Raw genomic sequence first — 27,401 nt, forward strand, 5'->3', positions numbered from 1 at the left:
TGTCAAAAGAATGCACATCACAAACCAGATGAAAAGTTGTGAATTTCTGAGTTCTTCTGAAGCCTCCAAGTAATTCCTCTGCCTTTCCATTTTTTTCCACTGGAGGGATGGATGCACTTTCCATTCTTTAATGGTTTAATGGCTTTCCATTCTTTAAGTACTGATTAAGAGTTATTGGTTGTGGTCTATATGCAAAAACTATATTAAATAAACTTTCAGACATTCCAGCTTTGCAACGCGTATAAAAAGCAAATATGTTAGTATAGAGAAGAGTAAAAGAATTTCAGGACGTCCATCCTAGTCTGCATATTCATATGAATCACTACTGTTGAATTAAATAGACTTTATATCCAGATGCATCACACAGACCAGATGTATCATTCCAGCCAGGAACATCAGGACCTTGATCATCTAAAGCCAAATTATTTCTCACAAAATGGACATGTCAATACAAGAAAGACAATGTTACTGATGTTGCTATGCAGAAAACTCTGCCATTGCTGGGGATGCTATGAACACTCAAACTGAGTGACAGGAGACATTCATTTTCTGTCAAAGAGGGCTGCAAATGCTTTGACAGGCTCCCTTCTTTTTATCTGGGACTATCCAATCTGATTATACACACAAATTCTAAGGAAAAAAATAGGTAGAGCTATACATTATTTTCCATGCTATATTTGTTTCTGTATTTCTGGCATGCATATTCAAATCATCCTACCCACGTGTAATTTTTCCACATGCAAAAGAATCAAGTAAATTGCAAAAGCTTTATCCATCTAAGCTGGTTTTAAAAGTGATAGAGTTTAACAGCCATTTAACAATTGAATACTCTTTAGTATGTGTTGCATACATCTCTTTGGAATAGAAATACTTCAGAAGAGAGTTCTAAATAGTTAAACGAGAAATATCTGTTCATTTGTTATGATATAAAATAACCTTCTCCCCTATCCCCCGCCACTACTCTTCCTCAAAAAAATAAAGTAAGTTTTCTACTGATCACATAGGTCATCAACACATGGTCTTTCACTTGGAATATTCAGTAGATCAAAGACACAGCCAGGCAGAGGTAGCACTCTGCAACATCAAATCCAAGACAACATCTACAAATAAAAATCCCTGATGAATTGCTGTCACTGGACTACAGAAGAACAAAAAAACAAACCAAAAAAAAAAAAAAAGTGAGTGTTTTTGTGCTGCTCTGAAGGAAAAAGAACATAACCAACAAAAAGATTTTTAAGAGCTGATTGGTATTCTGTCAACTATGATGAAAAAACAAAAACTACCACCACACACACACAAAAAAAAAAAAAAAAAAAAAAAAAAAAAAACACTTGTGCTCTATTTTTTTCCTGAATAATGATATAGATGTAAAACCCTAGAACTTCATTCTCTGTTTGCTTCTTTCAGAATTTCACATCTCAGATGTAGTCTAACAGCAATGGAGACTGAATATACTCTTTGGTTAAGTTGTGTCAGAAAACATCCAGAAAGACACACTGATTCAATCATGTTAAGTCATAGGGCTGAACTCTGCTAACTTCTTGACAGGAAAGAGGACAGGTTGTTCCTAAGTAGCTACAAAAATTCACAGACTTTCAAATATCCTAAACCTTGTTAAAGAATAAGGGCATCTTCACAGGCTTATTCAATCCTAACGAACCTTTATCAATGTACACTCACCTTATAGATTGCCATTTGAGCCCACAAACCACATTCCCTATTACTTCACTGTCCTAATAAATAACCTATCCTTTGGATAGTGCCTTACACTGTGGCAGGGAAAAAGTTGAACCTCAAAAGACATACTAACTTATGTCTCACGTTTTGTGCCAAAAGAATTTTGTAGTCACCATGGCTATGAAAACTGCCAAATCTCTTACCAAACCTCAGGAGGTATTAAAAATGGCAAGCTCGGTTAGGACTGAGTATTAAACACAATGAATAAAAAAGCACCTTATTTAACTGAACAGCTTTTCAATAAACATGCTTTTCTTTCCCTCACCTGTGTCCATATTCTCCCTATGCTCACACACATGTATTTTTAACAGTTCTATATTCCCAGAGACATTACATTCTCCCAAATGCCAGTTAAATTAAAATGATTTTAGCCTCAGACTCGTGAATGAAAGCAACATCCCTTCTGGGCTAGAAGATATTACATAAATTAAATAGAGGCTGCTGCTAACCCAACAGGCAGTATGCTCTTCAATACAGAAATCTTCCTTCCTTAAGACATGACAAGTACTGAAGAAACACCGTGATTACAGTAGTTCTATAGATTCTTTATCACAAGTGTTAGAATTTAGAAGCCATACTACAAAGAATCATGCAACTAAAAGATCATTGTAGTGAAGTTTATATAAACTCTGAACTCTCTGATAATGAGATTAAGATGGCCACCATCAATTTATTTCATCTTCCTTTGTATCACTCAGGTCTCACCAACATCTCGACACAATTATTCAAGGATTCGTAACTATAAACTGTATGGAAATTAGTTATTTTGCATTTTCTCCATACTTTTAAAATAAAAGATGACTCAGCTTGCTGTAGTTGTATGAACAGATTGGTTTGGTTTACGTAATACAATGGAAAACACAAATGCTGAGGTTTTGGAGCTGTGAATTCTAGAAAAAGATAGAAATAAAGCCTTACTTCTGGCAGGGAACGCCTCTGTGATGACACTATCAGCAGCAATAAACAGTAAGTGTCAACACTGAAAAAGTTGATCAAATGAATGTCCTTCCTCACATTAGAAATCTGTTTCTGTCCAGGAAGTCGGCTAATTGTGTGTTTTGCTTGCTTTTTAATCATTGCTGCTTTTAAATGCTGCAGGAAGCATAGAACAATTAGACTTGCTGTTTAATTTGGGGGTTGGATGTGATACAGAGGGAGGTGGAAGAAGAAGAGAAAAAACGTAAAGAAGTGTTCTTTAAGAGAACAAAGAACAAAGATTTATGGCCTATATATTCATGATTTTAAAGAAACACACATCTCAAAAGCTTGAAAACTAGAAAAAAAAAAAAAGAAAAAAAACTAGAATGTTCCCCGAAATACCCTGGCAAGTTATTCAAAAGATGGAAATTGTACTTCTTCCTGTAGAATTAACTGTTGTGGCAACAGCTGTTGCTAGACCTCTGCTGCCCAAATACCTGCAGAAGCATGTACACACTATCTCCAACAAACATGTTTTTAATTCTGTTGTTCTTAAAATGAAAATTATGTCCAATTATGTATTTGCCAAAAAATCAAAAATGTACACACACACACATAATGGAACAATATTGTAATGACACAATTTATAATTTAAAAGCACTTTTCATTGAACAGGATGAGCAATGTTGCTTGTTTTGTTCCGATTGCCCAGGCTTCCCAAACTCAGAGAAATATAGCTGTCTTATCTGAATAGAAAAATATATGTCAGCAAGAGCATAAGAACTCAGTTCTTCTCATTGCCCGATCTTCTGTAAAATCCAGACATTCAAAAAAAAAAAAAAAAAAAGGAGGAGAAATTCAATGGTTATAGTAGACTTACCTTAGAGTGCATATAATTTTTTTAATAGCACATTGAACAATGTCCTTGGGAGAAAGACCTAGATCTCCAACAGCAACTTGTATCAACTGTTGTATCATGTCCAGGGGCTGACCATCTATACACATAGTTACTGCTTGGTCATGGATTTTTTCTCTCTCTGATCTTGACAAATCATATAAATAGCCATACTTCTGTAGTACATCCTGTGAACAGATAATTTTTGAACATGAAACAATGTACTCTTTATTTACAGGTACATTTCATTCAGGGTCTTCATTTCTACCAAGATAATACATATACTACAAAACAAAAAAGACTGATGGAAGAGAATTTCAAAAGACTGGGTCAACAAAAACAAAGCTATAAAACACTAACAAAATATGACAGCAGCTTGATGTGCATCACTGCTAGTTATGGCTACATTCAAAACAATCATGTGATCAGTAACCATTACCTGTTTGCTGTTTTTCAAGTAAGTAATAAAACTATGAGTGAGTGTTTCCAGATGAGCAAGAGATTGCTGCAAGTGATTCAGAGTTTTTTCATAAGCAACAGATGGATTTTCAGCATCTTCCATGTCATTCTCAGAAGGTTTTTTTCTTGATTTCTCAGAAAGATGTTTGACTGCCTTAATAGCCTTCTTAGTCACTTCTATCCTGGTTTCAACTGTCAGCTGAAAAAGATTGCTCAATATTTAATCATTATTATTATCTATATGCTACTATTTGTATTACAGCAGTGCCTAGAGTTCAGGTAGCTCCACTTTCCTACATTATTGTACAAAACTAAATGAGTTATTTTAGGAGAAACAACTGTATTTCTTATTAGTAATTTATTCAAAAAAAAAAAAGATCAGTATTCCATGTACTTTCTTCTGTTGTCCTTTCTTTTATTGACATTAAATCTGACTCACAATAGAACATACCGAACTTTCCTTAACAAATAATATCCGTGATTTTTGCAGACTGCCACTTTTTTGTAGGTGGTGTTTTTGTTCTTTGAATTTTGTATTAAGAAAAACCCAAACACAGAAAATTAACTTAAGGTTAGTTTTGTTAGGTTTAGCTTGTGGTTTGAAATGTATCTCCAAGACTATGATCATAAGTGAAGATCAATTGGAGGTCTACCAACTTAGGCCATGTATACTTTGATCTGCTTGCACATTTACCGCAGATACTTCACACTATCTGCCAGTACATACAACCTACACCACACTACTACTGCAATGAAGATTTTGCAGCTATCAAGTTTTTTTCAATCTCTAAAAGGATCATCTTACAGTTTCACAAATTTTAAAAAGTGCAGGCCACAACAGATTGGATGTGAGGGAGACACAAACTCCTTTCAAATCGACTTATTTAAAGCACAAGTTATATAGAACAGCAAGTTACTATTTTGAAAGACCTTTACAACTACATGTTTAAACCAAAACAAGAACGTCTTTTTTTTTGTTTCTTTCTTTTTTCCATTAAGCTTCCCATAGAGATGAATTTCTGGATACAGAGTTATACATACACTGAATGAAGTCTCCCACTACGCACAAAGGAGTCATTCCTGCATGTCAGAATGGAACTGAGCACTTCAGAACAGAACCCAGGCAATGATTATAGATTTCTAAGCTTCCAGAAACCAAGAGTACTTCAAGAACAGATACAGATAGAACTACTCTTCATATAGACAAGACAAGCAGCAGACTGCTGTGTTCTTAACCCAGCAGCCTCACCTGGAAGTCCAAAACAAACTCTGAAATATAATTTTTAAAATTCATGTATATTTTGCCAATTTTTAATTTCAAGTACCATTTTAAAGATGCTTTCAATATACGTTCTTTCCTCTGCTCATACCCACAACATTAGATACTTTAACATCAGCTGTTTTAATTACTGGTATACTGGACAAAGACATGCAAACAACTTTAATTTTCAAGTAAAATTACACAAATAGAAAACAAAGATTGAATTTGTATGGTATTGAATAAGGAAGAGGCTGATTTACCATAAAAAGAAGAAAATTAAGCTGCTATAAACATTCTTTTTAAGGAAGGCGATTTGATATTTACATCATGAATTAGACTTATCTGCTTGTAAAGCCATAGAAAGCTTCACAAAGAATAGCGAGTGGAATGTTTTACAGCTTTTATATATCCATGCATATTACTTTTTGCTAAATATACATGGTGAAAAATGTAGGGGTTGCTCTCATGTTTTAGTGCTGTTGCTGTAAACCACAGCAATTATCTACTGCTATTTAGTACTAAAAGCAAAATGGGAGGACATTTTGGGAACAACTAAGGAAATCTTGCCAGTATTAACAGAGTAAATACAAAGGATATCATAAAATCATATGGTTTGGGTTGGAAGACACCTTAAGGAACATCTAGTTTCAACCCCCCTGCCATGGGCAGGGATACCTTCTACTAGACCAGGTTGCTCAAAACCCCATCAAACCTGACATTAAACATTTGCAATGATGAGGCATCTGTAAGTTCTGTGGCAACCTGTTCCAGGGTTTCACCACCCACATAACGAAGAATTTCTTCTGAAGATGTTACCTAAAACATCCCTCTTTCAGATTAAAGCCATTACCCCTTGTCCTATGTCTACACATCCTTGTAAAAAGTCCTTCTCTGTCTTTCTAATTAAGCTCCTTTATATATTGAAAAGTTGGAAAAAGTTTTAACTGGAACCTTCTCTCATCCAGGCTGAACAATTCCAATTCTCAACGCCATTCTTCACAGCAGAGGTGCTCCAGCCTTCCGACTGTTTTTGTGGCCCTTCTCTGGACCTTTTCCAATAGGTCCATGTCTTTATGTGCTGGGGACCCCAGAACTGGATGCGCTCATACAAGTGGGATCTCATGAGATCAGGACAGAGAAGGAGAATTACCTCCTTCAACCTGCTGGCCACGCTTCTATTTATGCAGCCCAGGATACAGTTCAAAAATGAATCATTTCCATTCCCATTAAAAGAAATTAGATATGATTTTGTTACTTTGAACAAGGTCTCAACATCAGGTTTTACTATAAGCAGGGAAAAGGTGATGCTGTTCATATCACATTAAAATTTAATGACCACAGATGGATTTATGTATCCATTTTGTAAACCTCATAAAAGATTAAAACATTTACCTTTTTCATTTTTCCTCTTCCACTGTATATACTACTAATGTTCAAAATGCAATTAAGAGAGATGCAAAAGGCAAACAATTCAAGTACTCCATCTAACTGTTATATCCTAGAGAACAGTGTGAATATACTGCATGTTTGTAAGTCATGAGGCTATCAGTGTATACAGAATAAAGCATTAAAAAAAGAATACAGGTTCTTCCCAAGACCGTTTTAATTTTGCTTTCATATTTCCATGAACTGCAGCACTACTATTTCATTTCTCTGATTATTTTATTCTCAAATGTGAATGGCTATCCCTCTATACTTCTAGTCAGTTCAGTAATGAGATTTGGTGTCATACCTGTGACAAAAAACAGCTTAGGGGCTAGTTCAATTTTTGTTTGAATGTGAAGTTGAGTTTTCCTTTTAAAAAGTTTTTATAGTTTAAAAACATTTTTAATTTTATAGGCCACATGTGATAAATAGTACTAAAAAGCTGTTTTCATTTTCAAGTAAAGGAATATCACACACTATTTCAGCTCAACAGGTTTCACTCTTTAGGGTGAAAATTCACCGCAGAAGCCATTTTCCTTAAGAATATCTAAGTTTTTCTCAATAAAGTATCGTACAAGTAACATTTACTCATGTATGAAGACCCTGCCACTCTTACTGCCAGTGATTAATGACAGAAACAGCTTCCCTTTTAATTCCACAGAAACCTGGGATTCCAGCAACATAATCACAGAATGGCTGAGGTAGGAAGAGACCTCTGGAGGTCATCTGGTCCAACCCATTCCCAAACAGGGACACCCAGGACCAGTTCCTAAAAATCCTACTTCCACTATCTCGCTTTAACCTTCTCCTCAAGGTCCGCTTAAAAGCCAAAAAAAAAAAAAAGAAAAAAAATTGCTGTCTCAGTGAGATTAGAAATTACTTCATGGTAATCATTATGCCTTTTTTTTTTTTTTTTTTTTTTTTTTTTTTTTTCCAGTCCTTTACCTATATTAAGTATCAATACCTCCATGAAATATGGAAATGTACAGAAGCGTTAGGGGAATAAGAAACCAATTTAGTATGTCCTTGGCCACAGAACTGGGCTGGGAATAAAGTGCTGATGTAGAGAGTTAAAATAGCAATTGCATGACCATCACTGCTTCAAAACATGATGAAATTTTAAGTAACAACTGCAAACCAAAAGACAGCTTTTATGTATGAAGCACTTTTCAGATGAAAGTTAGAGAAAAGAGATCTCTCAGAAATATTTTTTCAATAACTACTACAAAAATCATACACTTGCACTTGAAAATCATTAACTGAATTTTAAGGGAAGGCTAGTTGTAAGCTGGTCAAATAGCTGTTTCATTCCCAAACCCAGTGCATGGTAGGTACTAAATCAGCTGATTTGACCAACTTCTTCAAACACTTATTGAGTTTGTTTTATGACTTTGAGTTTCATCCAAAAAGCTGGCAGATTTCTGCTAAAAAGGTTAACTTAGATAGCAACTGCAATAACCTTGAAGAAGCCATCAACAGCTCCTTCCCTTTACTCCTACTCATCTTATGGGACTAGAGAAACTGTATTAGAATCCTAAACAGAAATAAACAAAACATTTCAAAGCACATGCACAGGGGAGGCTATCCAACCTTTCCCTGCATCATTCATCCACACTAAATGAGAAATTTTCCTGAAAGGTACATTAACAGAAAGAATTTGTAGTCATGAGGAGCAATCACACATGAAGACACTATTACCGTCTCATTATAGCACAGTCATCCCCTGGCTACCTCAGTTCAGGGTCATGTCTGGCAACTGAAACCTTGGCATGACTGTCAGTTTTTTTCCTGATAGGCATGCAAACCTGAATATTTAGAATCACAGAATATCCCTGTTTGGAAGGGACCCACAAGTTTCATTGAGTCCAACTCCTATGTCTACACAGGATGACCCCAAAATCAAACAACATTTTCAGCAAATGCTTATTGAATGCCAGCAGGCTCAGTGCTACGACCACTGCCCTGGGGAACCTGTTGCAGTGCCCAACCACTCTCTTCACAGAATTGTGGGGGTTGGAAGGGACCTCCAGAGATCATTGGGTCCAAGCCCCCAGCAAAACCAGGTTTGCTAGAGCAGGTTGCACAGGTAAGGGGTTCTTCTCTGGGTGAAGAACCTTTTCCTAACACCCAGCCTGACCCTCCCCAGTCCCAGCTCCATGCCGTTCCCTCGGGTCCTGTTGCTGTCCCCAGAGAGCAGAGCTCAGCGCCTGCCCCTCCACTTGCCTCGTGAGGGAGCTGCAGGCCGCCATGAGGCCTCTCCTCAGCCTGCTCTGCTCTGAGCTGAACAAACCAAGGGACTTAGCTGCTCTTCATACACCTTCCCCTCTAGACCTTTCACCCCCTTTGTTGCCCTCCTTTGGACACACTCTGAGTTTTATGTCCTTGTTTACTTGATACAAAGGATCGAAAACCTAATCACAACGATGGTTCCACTGAAGAGGTGTAAGAGACAGCTGACAGTACTTTATTTCTAACGTAACTTTATGTTAGAAATACCTTTACAAACAGATTTCACTGGGCAAAAAGAAACTGTAGATCTGGTAGTATATGTTACAGACACAGAAGTACATCCTTTCAGTAACAGGCTTTCAGCAAGATGGAAATTACAACAGAGTTTATAATTTACATTATTACAGTGCCTAGAAACCATACGCAGCGGCCTGGAACACCTCCCTGTGGAGTATCCTATTCAGAATGCAAAAGCCTGGTAGTAAACAGAAGCCTGCAGCACAGTGAATTTTAGGATCAGCACAAGTGAAATAAACAAACACATAAGAGAAGTATCTTATTCTCTGCTGAACCACAATACTGGGACTTTGGGGTGCCATGAAAATCTTTCTGATCCTCAGAGCTAACTCCTTTATATTTATCTATATATTATACACATATAATAGATATATGATATATATCTCTATATTATATATAACATAATATATATAGATATATGATACGATATATATGACATACGATATATATGATATACGATATAGATATGTGATATATAAGATATATGTATATTTTATACAGTGATAGATATAAAAAGAAGAGAGAGGTTTATAGGAAGGTAGCTTTATGAATTTATCTTTAAAAATTGTAAAATGAAAACTGCAAATATTTGCTGAGAATTTCTCCCTGACAGTATATCAACCGTGCTTCACCTGAAGTTTGAGTTTTTTCAAATGCATCTGCTTACCTTTGTGACAGCTTTTGAAGAAAAGGTAATTTCATCAATAAAAGTGATGATATCATCTGGATCAAGTCTATCAAAGTACTTTGAACACACATCATATGCATGTAGCCACTCATCCATAGTTTCTGGTATTTTTTTAATGAGATGGTTATCACCGTTCCAAAAAAGTTTTTGTAACCAGACAGCATAAAGAGAGCTTGGTGACAGCATACTGCCATCTTTTTTAGGAATTTTGGGAGCCAGTTTGGAAATAGATAAGATATTTTGACTCGTAAGTACTGGCTCCAGAGTTCCCAGAGGGTTTTCGTTTTCATCTATTAAGTTTTTGTAATTAAGACCTATTGACAGAAGGAGAAAAAGACAAATTAAATGTAAGTTATTCATTATTTTCAATGTTATTTAGTTATTTAAATAAATCTACTCAAACTCCACATTTCTGTACAATTCAGTCAGAACTAGAAAAACTCTTGCTCCACTTCCATTTTCAATCACGTATATTGACGGACTGGGGAGGAAGACAGGTTTGCATGCAGATAACACCAGGATTTTATGCTGACCTCATATATGAGATCTCTCAGTCCCTGGAACATATTTTGACTTCATATATTGATATATATATATATACACACACAAAAAAAACCATAGATTTTCAAATATGCAAGGATATTTTTAGTACGTAGAATCATGAGACCATTTTTTTAAATATAAATCCTATAAAAGCTCATCTTAATAGAATCTTATCAATACTTGACTTTATAAGCAAATTGAAAATGGTATTCAAAGTTTCAAAATACTTTCCAGCAGTTCTCTTTCATGTGTATTGTCTAATAATGCAAGAGGAATAAATAACGTATTTCTGTAAAGACAAAAAGTAACATCAAAGAAAAAAATACAAAATAAAATTACCCTCTTTACAAAAATGCTTAAAGTTCTTGATATATTACGTAACTTAGACTTTTGAAACATAAACTAATATTCTCAAATGACTTAAGACAGTTAATGTTGAACCTGCAGGCTTAAAAATTATGCTTCAGGATAACTATTTTTTCTTAAAAAATCATTATACATCATTGCTAATAATTCTGACTTGCATCACCAACAGAAATCTGTTTTTAATCTATCATAGTAGGGAAAAAAAAAATTAACTTAAATTTCCGGTAATACAAAGAGAAGGAACTTCTCTCTTCCTATAATGCACGACTAACCCACCAAATTGCTTGCAGGCATCTGATATGCTCATTGAAAAAAAATAATAAGAAGTGCCTGGCAAGTATAAATTAGATAAACATAACCATGTCAACACTCATATAACAGAATAATAAATACAGCTAGGAGAAAAAACAAACAAACAAACAAAAAAACAAACACACATTAACTCTCTTACCTGGTGCAACTGCTTTGAATTTTTTCAGGAGTCGAATGTGAGTTTCAGGTTTCACAGCATGCTTCACAAATTCTGAGCAACCACAATTTTCAAGGAGTGTGAAATAATAAAGCAACCGCTGATGATCTCTACCTTCAATACTTGGGTAAACATATTTAACCATGTGTTCATGTAAAGTTTCAGGACTTGTTTTCAAAGTCTCAAAAAGACCAAGACTTTGTGCTCTTTCTTCTACTTCCAGAGTAGACAATCTGCGTTTTGAAAGAATTTTGCTTTAAAGGCGTGGACATGCCATTAATGCCTTTTCAGTTCAACACTTACGAAGACAAAACAATATTTTTCTTTGTTTGAGTAGTAAGGTTCAACTTTGTAAGAGATTCTGAAAGAGCAAATACTTGTTCATAGATAGCTTCTGTTTATGGAGAATTGAAACTAAGGAGTTCTTTCATTTCCTGATCGTATTATTTGTTTATTTGGATGTGAAGACTAAGGGTGACACACTTAAGACTTTTATGTGTGATTCAAAGCGGCATTTCAATTCTCTAATTATATGTAAAATCTCTAATTATACGTAAAAGTAGACATGTCCAGTGCACGTGTATAGGAATTTTAAGCTTCTGCTTAAAAAACAAAAGCCAACAATAACAAAAAAAAAATTATGCACACAGCACTTGTGGTTGAGAGATGTTAGAAAAATCTTAAAATCTTACAGCCCAACCTGTTCTCTCGTTCTATTACATTTTCTGTAGTAAATGAGGACCTGTGCATTCTTTTAGAGAACATCACTGAAAATTGACTCTTGTCCACCAGTTTATCTATTTGACACTATCATTCATACTTCACGTTTAATTTGACAGTTTTATTATGCTACCTTTCAAATTGTCATCCATAATAACTTATGAAAATACCAAAAATCTCAGGTTGACCTCAGCCAGTCTCACTGCTGGAAGTTTTTTTCTTGACCCTTTTGAAACGAATACATTAGTTCATTCACAGCATGAACTCAGACACTTCCAACAGACTACATAAAAGACAGTTGAATGCAATCACTCCTTTTTTCTCCCTCAACAGAGGTAAAAATGGATGTATATCAATGAAGTCTCATCTTGAGTTTATACATTTCTCAACAGAAATTTTTACCTAAAATCTAAGGAAAGAAGTCACCTAAGGATGAGCATTAAACTGACTCTTCCCAGCATCCAGCCACAGGCCACCTTAGGTAGGTATGTTTCAATTTGAGATTTGATGTCTTCTAACCACATTTGATTTTTTTTTCTACCTTTACAATTGATTAAATTAGAATTTTGACATCATTTTTCCCTCAGTATATATGCCACAAGTAAGGTAGTGTTTCTTTTTGATATCCAAGTCAAGTAAGTAAGTTTCATTCTTAAAGATGAATTTCATACAGCAAATACTACAGACAACCTTCTCTCAGTTTAAAATTAATCTCTGATTTCTAAGGGATAAGTTATTTTTGAGTTATTTTTATGGCTAGAACTGAGCCCACAGGCTAGAAACCCAACCTTGTAAGCTTTAATTTAGGTCTCTAGATTCTAGCTGTTTGCTAAGTGTAATGGTTCTACCATATTAAGGGAAAAATGTCTGCTACTAATGGAAATAAAATGTCATTCACTCTTAATACTCTTAATGTAAGACAAAACTGACACTTGGAACTGATTTATATCAAGAAAGAGATTTGAAAGCTCTGAATACACTTTCTTTCCATACCATCCAGCCTACAGGTTGAACTTTGAGATGTTAAATTTTAAATCGATAGAGTTTTGCTGTGTGTTTTTTGTTTCTCTTTTGTTTTGTTGAGGGAGTGGGATGGATGCAGGGGAGAGCAAGAAAGGTTCATTATGTTGTTCACCAAGATCATGGAATAGAATCTATGGAAGATAAACATAAAATTTCTTGTTGCTAAAATTATAAAAAGCATTTTATACACTTTGGCATTCAAATTTGACCAGATCCTCCACAAGAAACAATTAAGTGTTCAATTAATTAAGAAACAGTGATTATGTGCAATTTTCATCAAGTTCAAATTCACAGCACAACAGAAAAACATGTTTATTTGTTACCAACTAATCAAAGAAATAGTTAATACAAACCATGTAAGTGCTTCTTTTGAACTTCTCTGTACATGAAGTGGCTTATAGAAATAATCTCTTTAACCAAATATGCAGCAAGTCTTAGAATAAACTTCTTTTCATTTCAGAATGAATGCATAATGAGGCATGCATTATTAATGCCATAATCCCAAGAGTAAAATATACTGTAATTGCCATATGCTGTCAATCAACTTTAAAATGAGATTATGATACAACAAAAACATACTCAGCAGCATATTATGCTATTATATATCAATTTTCAAGACTTTTTTGAATTTCATTAGGGAAAAGGTCGTTACTTCATACTTTGGTGATTTCAGAATTCTATGATTACTGACTCACAGAGGACAGAACAAAAAGTGACGGAAAACTGGTGCAAAACACCTTCGGTAGAATTTTAGTCCCAGAGAAGTGATCTGGTTCTTTCATATTGACCCCAGTGTTGCCAGGATTACACTCCAACTGTCTATTTTGTTTAAAGAACTAATTCATTTAGTAGCACCAAAATTTCAAAGATACAACTTCTCTGTTTTCTGAAGAAAACAAAGGAATCACAGAATGTTATTTCACCTTCTCAGACTATGTACCAAAATCTATCCGGCTTTGTTTTTTATACCCCATGTTCTATAAAACATTTTAATGCTTTTTAATTAATAGTTAATGGTAAGAGAGGTAGAAGTACTGCTGCAAGCTACAGCTGCTTTCACAATTTAAAATTTGAAACCAACTAATTTCATCATGTCTGTTAGAACAGTAGATAAGAGCTGCTATATTACACATGGGGCTCTACATCACTGTCACCTGAATGCACTATTCAGGTAAGTAGCTTAGGCTTTCATTAAAAGGGTTTATTTCTCTTTCAATTTGCTAAAAGTTATTGTCTGACTGACAAGATGTCCAAGTCTGAAAAGAAAAAAAAGGCTCTTGAACCAACTCGGGAATGCAAAAGAAAAGAATCCCCCTTGCCATCAATGCCAAGTCTGATCTGCCACAATCCTGTAGTCTAGAAAAGTTCCAAAGAAGTCTTGTAGAAAGTGCTTCCATAAAACACACACACACAAATGAATAACACAACTAAGAAGCTCTAATATAGTTATTTCCTTTCTTCTATTTAGAAGAGAGGTCAATAAATACCAAAGTTTATTTTAAAATAAACAAACATTATCACAATTCACAACCTATTCCAAAGGACTATAAAGGTAAGGATACTTTGCTATCAAGGACTTGATAGCTGTGGAAACCTAAAAACTGAACCAAAGTCCCAGGATATTTACAAGAACAGTAAGATGCACATGGACTTTTATGTCTGCTTGTAACACATTTTCATGGCTGGTTACAAAAACACCACATGCAAGAAATATGAAAACACAAACCTAAATCTGCCCCCAGTATAATGCCATTCTATCTCAGATTAGGACATATTTCCGTGTAATAGAATCTGATGTCAATTTGCAAAACTTACCCACTGTCAGTGAATAAAAATTCCAGATGGGTCATATAAACTTCCCAAAGGGGGACGTTGTATCGCTGAGCCAAAGAAACAGCAATCTTGTATACATTTTCTTCAAGTGTTCTTGTAGAAAAGAGCCATGAAACAGAACAAGGAAAAATTACACTAAGCCCCTAGAGACAGGACAGTAAGTATTACCATTAGAAGAGCAATGATTTCTTGTTAATCTTATTCTCTCCAACCAAGGACCTAGATTTAATTCACTAGTTTTAAACCACTGTTAAATAAAAATACACAAAGTGTGCCTTGTTGCATTTTCCATGTTCTGTGGTCCATTTAGGGAAAATTTTGAAATCAAATCAAAATACAGAGAAATTTCAAAGACAAATACCTGCTCCACATACACCTTGGTTCTTAGTGACAGTTGGGTTTCTGCTTAACCTTTTTGCTACAGAAAAAAAACATAATTTTCCTTTAAGTTACAAAATGATAACCAATGTGAACCAATGCATCACAGCACTTACTTGATGCAGCACTTATTTAGTGGCAACATCTAAAGTCTTTGGTATGCAGATTGGTATGTAGATACTCAAAGCTTTTCCTAGAAGTTCACAACCAGAAACATTGCTAGTCTTTGCAGGCTGAAAAAAAGTGTGAAGGTGTCCAGCTACACTCTCTAAGTGTCCTACAAATAGTAAAAACTGTTTGTGTTACTACCCTTTAACAGAACAATCTGTTAAGTGATGAAAGCCTGATGTTAACCTCATATTATTTTCTATTAATCCACTGAAGTTAGTACAGCTCAAAGATTAGTGCAGAAGAAAGCAAAGAAAGGAGCAGTTCTTGTGCATGGTTCTTAGCCATCTCTCGTCTGTGTGCCAGCACGCATTGCTGAAGTACCTGAAAATATACCTGTACAGTGCTGCTCAGCTGGAATTTTGATGATCACCTCCATGCTCCCAGAAACAGGCATTTGGAAAATCAGGGCTGTTTTTTTCCCCCCCAGTGTTGTTCTGTTAAACCTCTGTTGTATTATACAAATGCATATGTGCACTTACAATCGTTGGACATATCAGTCAGCTACAAAGCATTACAACCAGAACTGCATTCAATTATAATGACAAGAAATGAGATTGATGTTTCCAGTCATTCATCCTCAGAAGACGTAAAATGAAAAAAAAAAAAAAAAAAAAAAAAAAAAAAAAAAAAAAAAAGGAGAAGTAAAATGAAGATTCAAGCTAACAGCCTTTAAGTCTCATGCTTGGAAAAGGAAAACAAAATGGAAGACTACAGCTGTTTGAATTCTGCAAAGCACTGGGGAGAAAAAGATACGTCTTAACTAAAAGACCAGAGCATCAAAAGCATACACAGTATTTCAGAGACTAATGACACTATTAAGAGCTACAGTACATTGAAGACGTTTTATACAGGATATTCTGGTTTAGTCTTCTGGAAAGGGACCTATTTCATATGCATCAAAATCGTTCTGAGAACCCACTAATCATGAACTAAATTATGGAAACTCCAATTGCACCATAATTGCACACGTTTTCTAATCCAGATCACTCAGGCACAAAATAAAAAAATCTAACAAAAGTATTTTGGTTCAGTTACATACAACAAGGAAAAAACAGATACTCATTCATTAAAATCAGCTTCCAATAAAAACATTTAAGCAGAAGCAGTGATAGGCTGAAAACATCACAGTAATCGAGTTGGGGGGGGAGGAGAACTTGCCACAAGTGAAAAATAATTTGGAAAGTTTATACACTATGGTTGGCCTAAAGCTGTGTGGAACTTCAGCTGATAACTCAGGAATTCCAATTCAGTCTTGCTCTAGTTTCCTTTATTACTTCCCTGATATATTCTTGCTTTATTTTTCCCAAATTGAAAACTGCTTAAGAACTAGCCTTGATTAAGTCTGTGAGGCACCTCAATCTTTAAATGTTTGATAAATAATGTGTAATAAGCTCTAATGAGAATTCACCAAAATATGGAAGATAATATTGACATAAATTGTTAAGTAGTTTTAGCAAACAAATTCTTCATTCTAGTACAAAGCTTTTTTTGTAAATAAGATACCATCTCTTCCAGGTTTTGTTCCTGCAAACAGCACTTCATAAAAGATTCAAAACACGAGCCATTTAATGATAAACCAAAAGCAAGCAAGAAAAAAAATATGCTACATAATTATATTAAATTTGCACATTGTTTTCATCAGAAAATGCAGATTAGGAGTCAACTAACAAGATTAGAACAAGGAAGCTGTGAGCTGAACAAGTAATTAATTGCATCTTTGCAACTGCCTAATACAGCACTACCACTCAACTACATGCTATGAAGTCTCATTTTTACTAACCCTTCGACAGTCTAATGGCAATTCAACTGGGAGTGCTTTCAAAACATATAGAGTTCAATATATTTGTTCACATTGTAGAGCAGTTGCATGCAAATGTTAATAAAATGTATTTTTAAAATGAAGAGACATTACTATCCTACAGCTTACCTTTTTCCTATTCTGGGAGACTTAAAGGTGAGAGAAAAGCATTCTACATATCACAACAATATGCACAGTGGAGGCTTCAGTAATTCCAAGTGATTACAAAAAGTATATATTGTAATATAGGGTAGTTTTAACTTAATTATTAACAAATAAAATAGTTTTATTTATGGTTTAAAACCAGTAACAAGAAGCTGGGGTTCCGAGATTTGTTAATTTGTTTTGCTACAGTTCATTATAAACTGACTCTTGTGCATACCCTAATAGATTTCAATGGCAGGCATACAGAAGATGAAAGGAAGAGAACAGACCTCCACCTGTGCCCTGATTTTCCTTTATGTTTATTAACTGCTAATATTGAAGTTAAGAGTTCTATCTTCCATTAAAAGTTATCGACCCAGATGTTTGAGTAATGTTTTAAGTGGAATAGTTGAATTGCAAAGACCCCAGTTGTAGCAGTTACAGTGTAAATATCTGAAGGAACTTGCAACTTATCTTCTAAAGGTCAGCGCTACTTTCAATTTGCTTTCCTGCTTTAAAGCTTAAAGTAATTCCATTTAAAAATAAATAATGAACACTTAATAGATCTTACTTACTCTGCCAGTCCTAGTATTGTTTCTCTCTTGTACTGTCCATCTGCTGTAAACCTCTGCACATCTACTCCTTTGCCAAGTCCTTGCAGAATCTGAGCTTGAGTGAAATCCAGCAGTCGTTCATTGTAGTAATGCAACTGATTTATCAAAGTTGCAATTTCTTCAGGCCACTCTTTATAGCCATACTGAGTAACATGCTGTGTGACCATCTTAATCAGCTCTTTTGGATCAGCCTGTAAAAATAATTGGAAAACACATTTGAAAATATCCTACGTGTTCCTTCAAAAAAATTACCATTTTATAATTGATTCCAGTGTTCAAAATTGAAATATTTTTCCATTTTTGAGAAATCTTAAGTACATAAGTATTGCAAGATGTAAGGAGTACTCACTATGACTTTAAAACCTGTCCTGGAATGTTTTAGAGTTATGCTATATGCTACAAGAACTCACACTAACTTACCTAAATATACTAAGATTAAAAGTATGTCACTGTGACTGAATTTGTTTTTAAAAACCTCATTTTTATTACTATTAAGCTAGGCAACTGATTTATAAAATTTATAAAGTTTTTCTTTATAAAATTTATAAAGAAAACTCTGCAAATCTCTCAGTCACAAAACTAGAAATAAGTTTATTCATAAATACAGACTACCTCAAAAGAAAAAAATGGAAGCAATACCATTGAGTCTTTTTTTGTTGTTGTTTGGTTTGGTTTAAATTGCTGATTTTCTGATATACTTTTATTTTGCAGAATTGACAAAAGGCAGCATTTTCAATATCAAGCACTGGTACTTTCAAAGACCAAGAAGTGTTGCAAGATCTGCAAATTACACACAAGACACATTGCCTACACACATTCATTTTGTACATTAAATGCTGAAATCTTCAAGTAATTAAATATTGATCATCTACTGGTTAGGATAACCTTTGTTTACAGAATAACTTTCATCACAAGGAAAACTTACTTTTCTGCATCAAGTGCATATTTAATCCATCACTAACTTCTGTAGTCAAAAGCCCATGTAGCGAATTAGAACATGAACCAAATACAGTAAACATGTTTGAAATGGAAAAGGAATATGTGCATTACAAAGAGTTTCCAATTACCGCTGGGTAATCGGCTAATCTGGGCAGTGGCTACATCTAAGCCCCTTCACTAGAACAAAGCTGTGTCTGATACATCACTCAACATGAACAAAGCCTTCTCTCTTCCACAAAGCTGCAATGCCCACAAGGCAGCACCATGACTTCTGTGTCAAACCCACTGAGGATGGAGTGCTCCCTACAGTGTCCCAGCACCTAATACTGAACTGCATTGCTTTACAGTGAACAGCCACTTAGAAATACCTTGGGATGCCGACTGTAGTTACAGAATTTTCTAAAATAACTGATTTAACTATTGTGATCATAAATATTTTGAAAATAATGGACAATGTACTTTGTTTTTATTATTAAAGAATGGTTCTGTTAAATTAAAAGCTAAAACTTACGAACATGAACTACAGTGTACAGCAAATTAAAAATGTATAAAACATCTGAACCTTGAGACACGCTTGAACTTCTCTGTGGCTTGATGGTCATTCTAAATTGATTTATTTTTTCCCCCCTTTTCAAGTCTTAACTGACACGCTGCTCACAAAGTCATATTAAATGCTACAGGGCATCCTTTTTCCTCTCCACATGATATTTTTTCTGAAGCCCTCTAAACACTGCAAACATAGATTTTATAAACAACATCAGTAGTTCTTTCAAGATTGTTTAAGAGATTGGTAACAGAATAATAAAACCTCAGAAAAGAGATAGGCTGGCAGAGCACTGCCTCTACAATGCAATTACACTGGCTGGAAACCAATACACTGCTGCTTATTATATACCCTGGTATCTAGTTTTAGGTGATACACTAGAAAACAAAGCACTGGAAACAGGAAAAATCAGAGCAAGATGAGGAAAACTGTTTAACATAATTGCCTCAATCCGCTGTGCAATCCACTAGGAAAGGCAGGTGCCTCTGACAACCTCTGTGGCTAAGTTTGGTCTCTTCAGCTAGGTTCCCCCTCTCTCCATGAAGAAAAGCAGAGTCTAATGTCAGCATTCTTCCTTTGCACAGCACACGGGATTATTCATGAAGTACACAAAGACAATCTTGAAAATATTTTCAAACATCTGTCAGAGCAATTCCTTGAAAAATTGCTTCTGAAGATGAGAAGACAACACTTTTTATTAAGTTTCCTGCACAGCACCAAGTTTTTCACAGTGAGGTTGAATGTAACTTGAATATTTACAACAGTAACTTATAAATAATATTCAGGCAGATTGAAAACACTTTACTTTTGTTCCACCTTTATCTTCAACACACTGGCCCAACACAGGCTATAAATTTGAAACTCCTCTTTTAAAAAAAAATTCTGCCACTTGACTTCCAAACACATTATTCTGACCAAGTTGCAGCCTCTCATCTGACATCTGTCATTGATGCCAACCTTCATTCTTCATGTGTCACATCTCCCTAAAGGCATCTTTGTGCTATCCTCCACATTGCCTGTTCATGCTTCAAAGGAGCACCTTAAGGCTATCTAATCAGCTTATCATTCTCCTGCTAGTACTTTTGCCAAATAATACCTACAAATAAGCCTGCAGTTCTGCCAAGACTGCTATATATCAAACTAGTAAATACATTTTTCACTGTTTTTCTTATCTGAACCTCTTCTACCTTGTTTCAATATCAAGCTGTAACTGAAGTAAAATAAAAAACCTGGATCAAGGACAATTACAAGGACTGAACTTCTGAACTTCTTAATGACATAATTAAAGATCAATATGATTGTTCCCTGTACAAATACCCATGTATGTGTAATAGAAAAAAGTTCATCACACTCCTCTAGCTAAGCAACTGAAGTATGAAATCTAATAGCTGGTAAGTTAGGATATACACATTAACGCAAAAGAAAACAATTGTTTTTGTTGTTTATTTATTGGGATCCTTTGTCAAGGATTGTGTTGAACTCTCTCCACCACTAGAGATCTTTCAATCAACTGTTGCCCCTTCCATCCCCTACAAGACTTAGACCCTGAACTATCCAAGTATGTGAAATCAAAAATTAGAGAAATCCCACAGCCTGCTCCATGCAATAGCCTATAGGGGATATCAGTGAATCCTTCTACTTGTTTTTTTTAATCCATGAAAACTTTTTTTCCTGAGTTGCAGTTGTTTGCAAAACTCACTCACAGCGTAAATGAATCATACAGATTTTCTTCTCTCCGATTTGTCATCTTTGTCACAGTTTTAAAATGCTTTCTTAAAAAATAATGTTGCTTGTGCAGCAATTATTAGGCATTTGAGACAAGCTCACTGAGAAAACACAGCTGAAGCATTCAGTATCGAACTGTTCAGAACTTGCATTTCATAGCCTTAAATAATCATTAACATTTCCACATTTTAATAAGATAACTTTATGAAAATAAAAGCACAAATACTTCTGCATCCATTAGATACCTAGTTCAAATAGACAGAATGTTGTATTATTCTTATGTGGCAAGGCTTTGGTAGCAGCAAGCTGCAGGGGTGGCCTCTGTGAGCAGAACCCAACAATGCCACAGGTCATAGAATCATAGGATCATAGAAGGGCTTGGGTGGCAAAGGAACCTTAAAGATCATCTAACTCCAACCCCCCTACCACGGACAGGGATGCCACCCATTAGATCTGGTTGCCCACAGCCTCATCCAACCTAGTCTTCAACACCTCCAGGGACTGGGCATCCACAGCTTCTTTGGGCAACCTGTTCCAGTGCCTCACCACTCTGAATCAAGAACTTCCTGCTAACATCTCATCTAAATCTCCCCTTTTTAGTTTAAAACCATTTCCCCTTGTCCTATCACTACACTCCCTGACAAAGAGTCCCTCCCCAGCTTTCCGGTAACATAAACTCCTTCAATGTGACCATCCAGCCAATTCCTTAGCCATCAAGTGGTCCATCCATCAAATCCATGTCTCTACAATTTAGAGACAAGTATATCATGGGGGACAGGGTGAAATGCCCTGCACAAGTCCAGGCAGAGGATGGCAGTTGCTATTCTCCTCTCCACCAACACTGTAACCCCATCGCTGAAGGCCACTGGATTTGTCAGGCATGATCTGCCCTTAGTGAAGCCATGTTGGCTGTCACCAGTCACCTCCTTTTTCTTTCACATCCCTTGAAAATGCTGCATTCAGCCATACACATTAAGAAAAAAAAGGGGAATATGAGTCAGTCTTTCTCCTGTTCCTCTCCTGAAGTGGCAACAATTTTACAGCTACAGTAAAAATAATGATAATGATAATAAAAAGACAGCTTTCATGTAAGTGCGTCATTGATGACATTAGAGCATGATAAGCTATGTAGCCTGTTTACTTATTTTAAGACCAATAATCTTTCAAACTGTTCTAAAAAGGAGTATTTTTTGCCTTTTTTTTTTTTTTTTTAGTGTAAATGATCTTCAGATTGCAATACAGAAACGACTAGGAACATTGATGAGAAAAGCTGCCAAGATCATCTAGGCTAATCTGCTCATAATCACCATGAATGCATAACTGATTTTGCAGATCTTTCTGGAGTAATGTAATGATTAAAAGGTAATGATCAAAAGCTGCAAACATAGTGAGCCATTGGAATCTGAATGGAAAGACAGAGAATGTTTTAGTTGTGGCGGATTCTTGTAGTACCAGATTTGTTTCAAAACATTTTAAGTGATCTGAAGAAAAAGATCATGCTACAGAGGAAGCCACATACACCACCCAAAACCCTAACAGTTAGTAAACCCAGGAGATGATGGTACATGAGCAAAACAAGATACCAGAGTGCAGGGCATGAAATTCCTGCTACAGACACTGGTACACACTGATCATCATCCCTGCCTCTAGTTGCTGACAATGTGCAGTGCTTCTATGCAAACCACACCTCTGGAAAGCACTGATACATTTCAGGGAGGAGAGGAGAGTTCTTCCTTAATCCTTGCTTGCAGCAAAAGCCACAATCCCTGTAGCAAGAGATTCAATGTGCTACAAATCTGATCCAAACAAATATAAAAGAAAAAAGGAGACACAAGCAAAAGCTTTTTTTTTTTTTTTTTTTTTTTTTCCCCAAGTACTGAAGCTGGGAAAGAAAAAAAAGGTTTATAGGAAAGAAAGTTTACCCATGCCTGTTTACTCAAGAAGTAAAATCCATCCCTTTAAAGGATGCCTTTTCATTAATTAAATCAGTAACACTTGCCCTCCACCAAGCCTGCCATGCTGTGAATCAAGAATACATTCTCACGATGACACAGCATCAGATCAATTTGGGGTAGTCCATCTTTCAGATCATGGCTGTCTCACATTTGATCTGCTCAAAGCAAAAGCTAAAGTTCATGACTGGGAGCCCGAACATCTCAGAAATAAAAGCTGTACTAGCAGGATTCAGATGCAAGGATGCATCCTGTTTCTTTGTCCTCTAGCTACATACACTGTTGGGTAACACAACAGAACACTCATGCATCAGGATCAAGAAGCAGCAAATCTCATTGTCCACCAGCGAAACTACATCAAGTCAACATACAAGGATGCCTATTTGTATACCTATTGTAAGCTACAAAATGCTTCATGTCTTTGCTATACATACTAACATAAAATGAAGTAGAGATGAAATAAAACGTTAATCCTCAATTATCAAAGACACAGGTATGTCTTCTTATACATACAGACAATATTAAATTTGTATTTCAGGTTTTTAGAATCTTAAATGATCCATCAGATGCTTTTGTAGCATACTTGAATGTCTCAGCTGTATTTACTTACAATGATTTTGAAACATGTTGATGCTCTTAAAAAATTGCTTGTTGGCACAGTACTGTGCATGGATGATACAACCCTGCCATTTCATACTGTACTCAAAAATGTGGATCTGGATATTATAGATCTGGGAGTAGAGCTGTGGACTCAAATTCCCTAACTTCCCTCCTTGCATTTGCCACAGATTTTATCCAAATTTCTCTTTTTTCTGCCATATATTGAAATAGAACATTTTAAAATTTTACTGAAGATCAATGTCTGTATAAAACAGACACAGATCACAGTTTAAAAGCCACTGTTTTTTGAAGCTCTCACTTTAAAATGGCCAAGTTTAAACTACTCCCAAACATCCTGCGTACAACTCATATTACATCATACAAAAAGTAGATTACATACTTGAAGTACACAGGTGACTGAGAACTCTGCAGTCTTGATGTGCCTAGGGGTTTAAGACTAGCACTAACTTGAAAGAGTTATTTGAATTTCCAGGGAAATTATTAAATATATATATATATATATATATGTGCACATTTACAGTGAAATTGGTGTAAACTAATTCATGAATAAAGAAACTAGCTAAAGCTGGTAAATTGTGAGAGGAACACAAAAGCACAGGCAAGCAGTTTGCAAAAAAGCAATTTCCCTTTCACAGGAAATGGAAGAAATTAATTCTTATTTCCAAAGTCCTGCTTCTTTCCATTATCAGGCAATGTGGACATCCAATAACAATTCAAACGGCAACACTCCTCATCATTTTGTGACTAAAAATAAGTCGCGAAAACAAAATCTAGAAAAGATTTGGAAATGATAGTATTTCAAAACTAGTCTAAAAAAGAGCAAATTATTTAATTGGCTGTTTTAGTTTTTGTTTATTTTAATAGAAGGAATGTTTTGTGTTTTCAATAAGCAATGCTGAAGTGCAATGTTTGAAAGCTGAAACACTTGTAATAGGAAGTCAGGCAGCATACTCACTCCACTGCTGCTTCAAGATCACTATGTTGGAAAACTACCCGGCTCTTATAAGGAGAAAAGGTTGCCCAAGATGCTGGTACAAGTAAAGATGACAGGGAAGTGGAAAAGTGGAATCCCAAGAACCTTTTCTGCAGGCAAATCCCCCAGAAGAGACTGAATAAAAAGCACTGAGTTAAGCTGTTAGCTTTGAATTATGCATCAGATCTTGCTTGCACACAACCTTGGGAATATATTACCTGTTGATTTTATTTCTGTTTCAGAAATTACACTAAAGCTGGTATTAGAGTTGGGCTAAGGAATGCACAACACCTATGAAGAGGAATCATGTTCTATGATTTTTTTTTTTCAACTCTATTTGCAGAGGTAGCAAAACTGCAGGCTAGAATTATCAGAATACCAAAAAAAAAAAAAAAAAAAAAAAAGAGGAATAAAATGCTGTTACAATTTTATTTCATGCATACATCATATTTTAAGGTCAAACAGCTATCCATGACAAAATGAAGTCATGAAGACAAAAGAATAGCCACTGTATTTGTAGATAATTTAATGTAAATACCTGCATGCTATTGTAATTATTGCCTTGAGCTTTTACTGAATGTATTTTATGATAAATTCCTAGCAGATAAAACTTGGCTACAGAAGTAACATACGATCCTTTAAGAGCCAGCAGCAGACAAAATAATGACAAAAAGTTATTTTAAAGTGCAAGCAAAACCTCTAAATTAAATCAACATAGTTACTAATACAGAAGCCAGTACTGCTGCAGGAAAAAAAAATGCAAGTTACTGCTGTTGCTAATAACATATAAAAATAATTTTAAAAGTTGTTAAGGCAGTTGCTTCCACAGTTAAGTTAAATGACTTGTATCTGAAGAGTTGAACAAATTGCTCTAGTGCTGTTTTAAATGCTTTTTTGCTTTGTTTTCAGTCAGCTCTTCCAGCAAGAGTGAAGAATAATCTGTCCCAAGAGAAAATGTTTTGATAGCTTCTCTTCTCGTGTTCTCTTGCAGACTCTCTCATATTGGGTAGGATACTGACAAGTCAGACTTAAGTAGAAAAACTCATCTTGTCATTTCAACTTAAAGCTGCTTTAGGGGAACTAACATATGATAAATGCAAAGTTAAAATGTCAAATAAAAGAACATCTCTGAAAATAGAAAATTACTACATAGTTTTGCGTCAACTACTGAATTCATAGTACACAGTTCTTTTCCCATTTGCAGTCAGCATTAATATGTCTCAGTTGAGACATAATGAGACAAATGACTAAATAATGTCTCAATTTTTGTAATTATCCTAACCCTCTGACCATCTCCATTTTCTCTAAAAAAAAAAAATTATTTATTTTAATAATAAATGATGTTATGGATGTTCCTTTAGAATATGTCTTTACTCTTGATCTACATGGCCACAGCTTTAGTCACACACACAGACTTTGATATAAGCATACATTCCTAGGGTAAAATCTATGTATAACGTGATATCGTTTTAGTTTCCTGTGTACAATATCATATGCTTTTAACTGTAGTTACCTGAGTAGGTACATGCAAATATTTCTATATTTTACTAATTTCAAGCTTGAAAACTATTCCATGAGCTACATAACAGAATAAAACACCTGTTTTTTTCAGTGAGTGTCTCAGTGACCACCTTCCCTTACTGTGATATTTTTCTGAAAAGCTTCTTAGGCTAAATTTATCCAGACCAAAACATTTGCCCTCAACTCTCCAAATTGGGGAGGTGGGGTGGAAAGAAAAAGAAACAGAAGAGGCAACTCAATTCCTGAGTAAGAGAAGACTGCCTGTAGCTCTAAACTTACTTATATTGACAATCCAGATGAATAACACTTTGCTAAAGTATTTTATATTCTAAAAAAAATGTCACATAAAATTTCAATCAGGCTGCTTGCAAAAATTAATTTTGTTGACAGCTTTACATTCATCTGTAAATTATGAAGCGGTATCATGTTCAAAGTAGAAAATGCTGAACCCTTTAGTTAACTGAAATAGCTGTCTAGCTGTTTTTGTTGGTGGTAATTTTTTGTTTGTTTGTTCAGTGCTAATTTTTCAAGGAAACTTGAAAAACCATACCATCATCTGAAGAGTAAAGTAAAAGAGAAGATAAAGTGAACTGACTACAGAAAGACTGCTTCAAAAAGCTGGCAATCACCTTTGTACTCTCTCAGAAAGAAACAAAACCCCTTGCAAGAGAAAAAGCAGAAGTTATCCCAACTCCCTGGCATGAAAATCCGTAAGTAACTCTCCAGAGGAACACAGGCAAACTAGAACTCAAACTTCCATGAAATTCAAGGTTTGAAGATCTTCTGTTCTGAAAGAGTATTTCTGAACAGCTGGCTTAAGAACATTTGCTCTGCTTTCAGAAGTGGGATTTAACAGCATAGCTTATACAGTCCTTGCAAAATAAAAATGAGTAACATTGCTATAATCTCTTTTTTCTTTTTTAAGTATAATTTACCTTGAAGAAATAAAATGATGCTTTGTAGTGTTTTGTGCTTGGCAGACAAAGAAATATGACGATATGCAAAACACTGGCTTATCTATATCAAACACACTTCAACCAAAGGAACATAGTTGTCATGCTATGACTGCAATGTCACTAATTGCTGGCTTACTATTTCAGGGATGATACCAGAAGACGTTAAAAAGCCTCCATGGGGACTGCTAGTGCAGGAGAGCTT

General features: G+C 35.2%; 1 protein-coding gene across 1 annotated transcript in view; it reads right to left on the bottom strand.

Moving 5' to 3' along the window:
- Positions 1-27,401, bottom strand: part of NBAS (NBAS subunit of NRZ tethering complex) — a 185,922-nt gene that overhangs the window by 57,190 nt on the left and 101,331 nt on the right. The window contains exons 41-46 of the mRNA XM_032184498.1: positions 17,930-18,159; positions 14,846-14,956; positions 11,270-11,520; positions 9,889-10,223; positions 3,990-4,208; positions 3,536-3,738 (exon numbers count right to left, since the gene is read on the bottom strand). Coding sequence (XP_032040389.1) covers positions 3,536-3,738; positions 3,990-4,208; positions 9,889-10,223; positions 11,270-11,520; positions 14,846-14,956; positions 17,930-18,159 — 1,349 coding nt within the window. The remainder of the gene's footprint in view (positions 1-3,535; positions 3,739-3,989; positions 4,209-9,888; positions 10,224-11,269; positions 11,521-14,845; positions 14,957-17,929; positions 18,160-27,401) is intronic.

The sequence above is a fragment of the Aythya fuligula genome, chromosome 3, assembly GCF_009819795.1.
Source record: "Aythya fuligula isolate bAytFul2 chromosome 3, bAytFul2.pri, whole genome shotgun sequence".
In the NCBI taxonomy this organism is placed as follows: Eukaryota; Metazoa; Chordata; class Aves; order Anseriformes; family Anatidae; genus Aythya; species Aythya fuligula.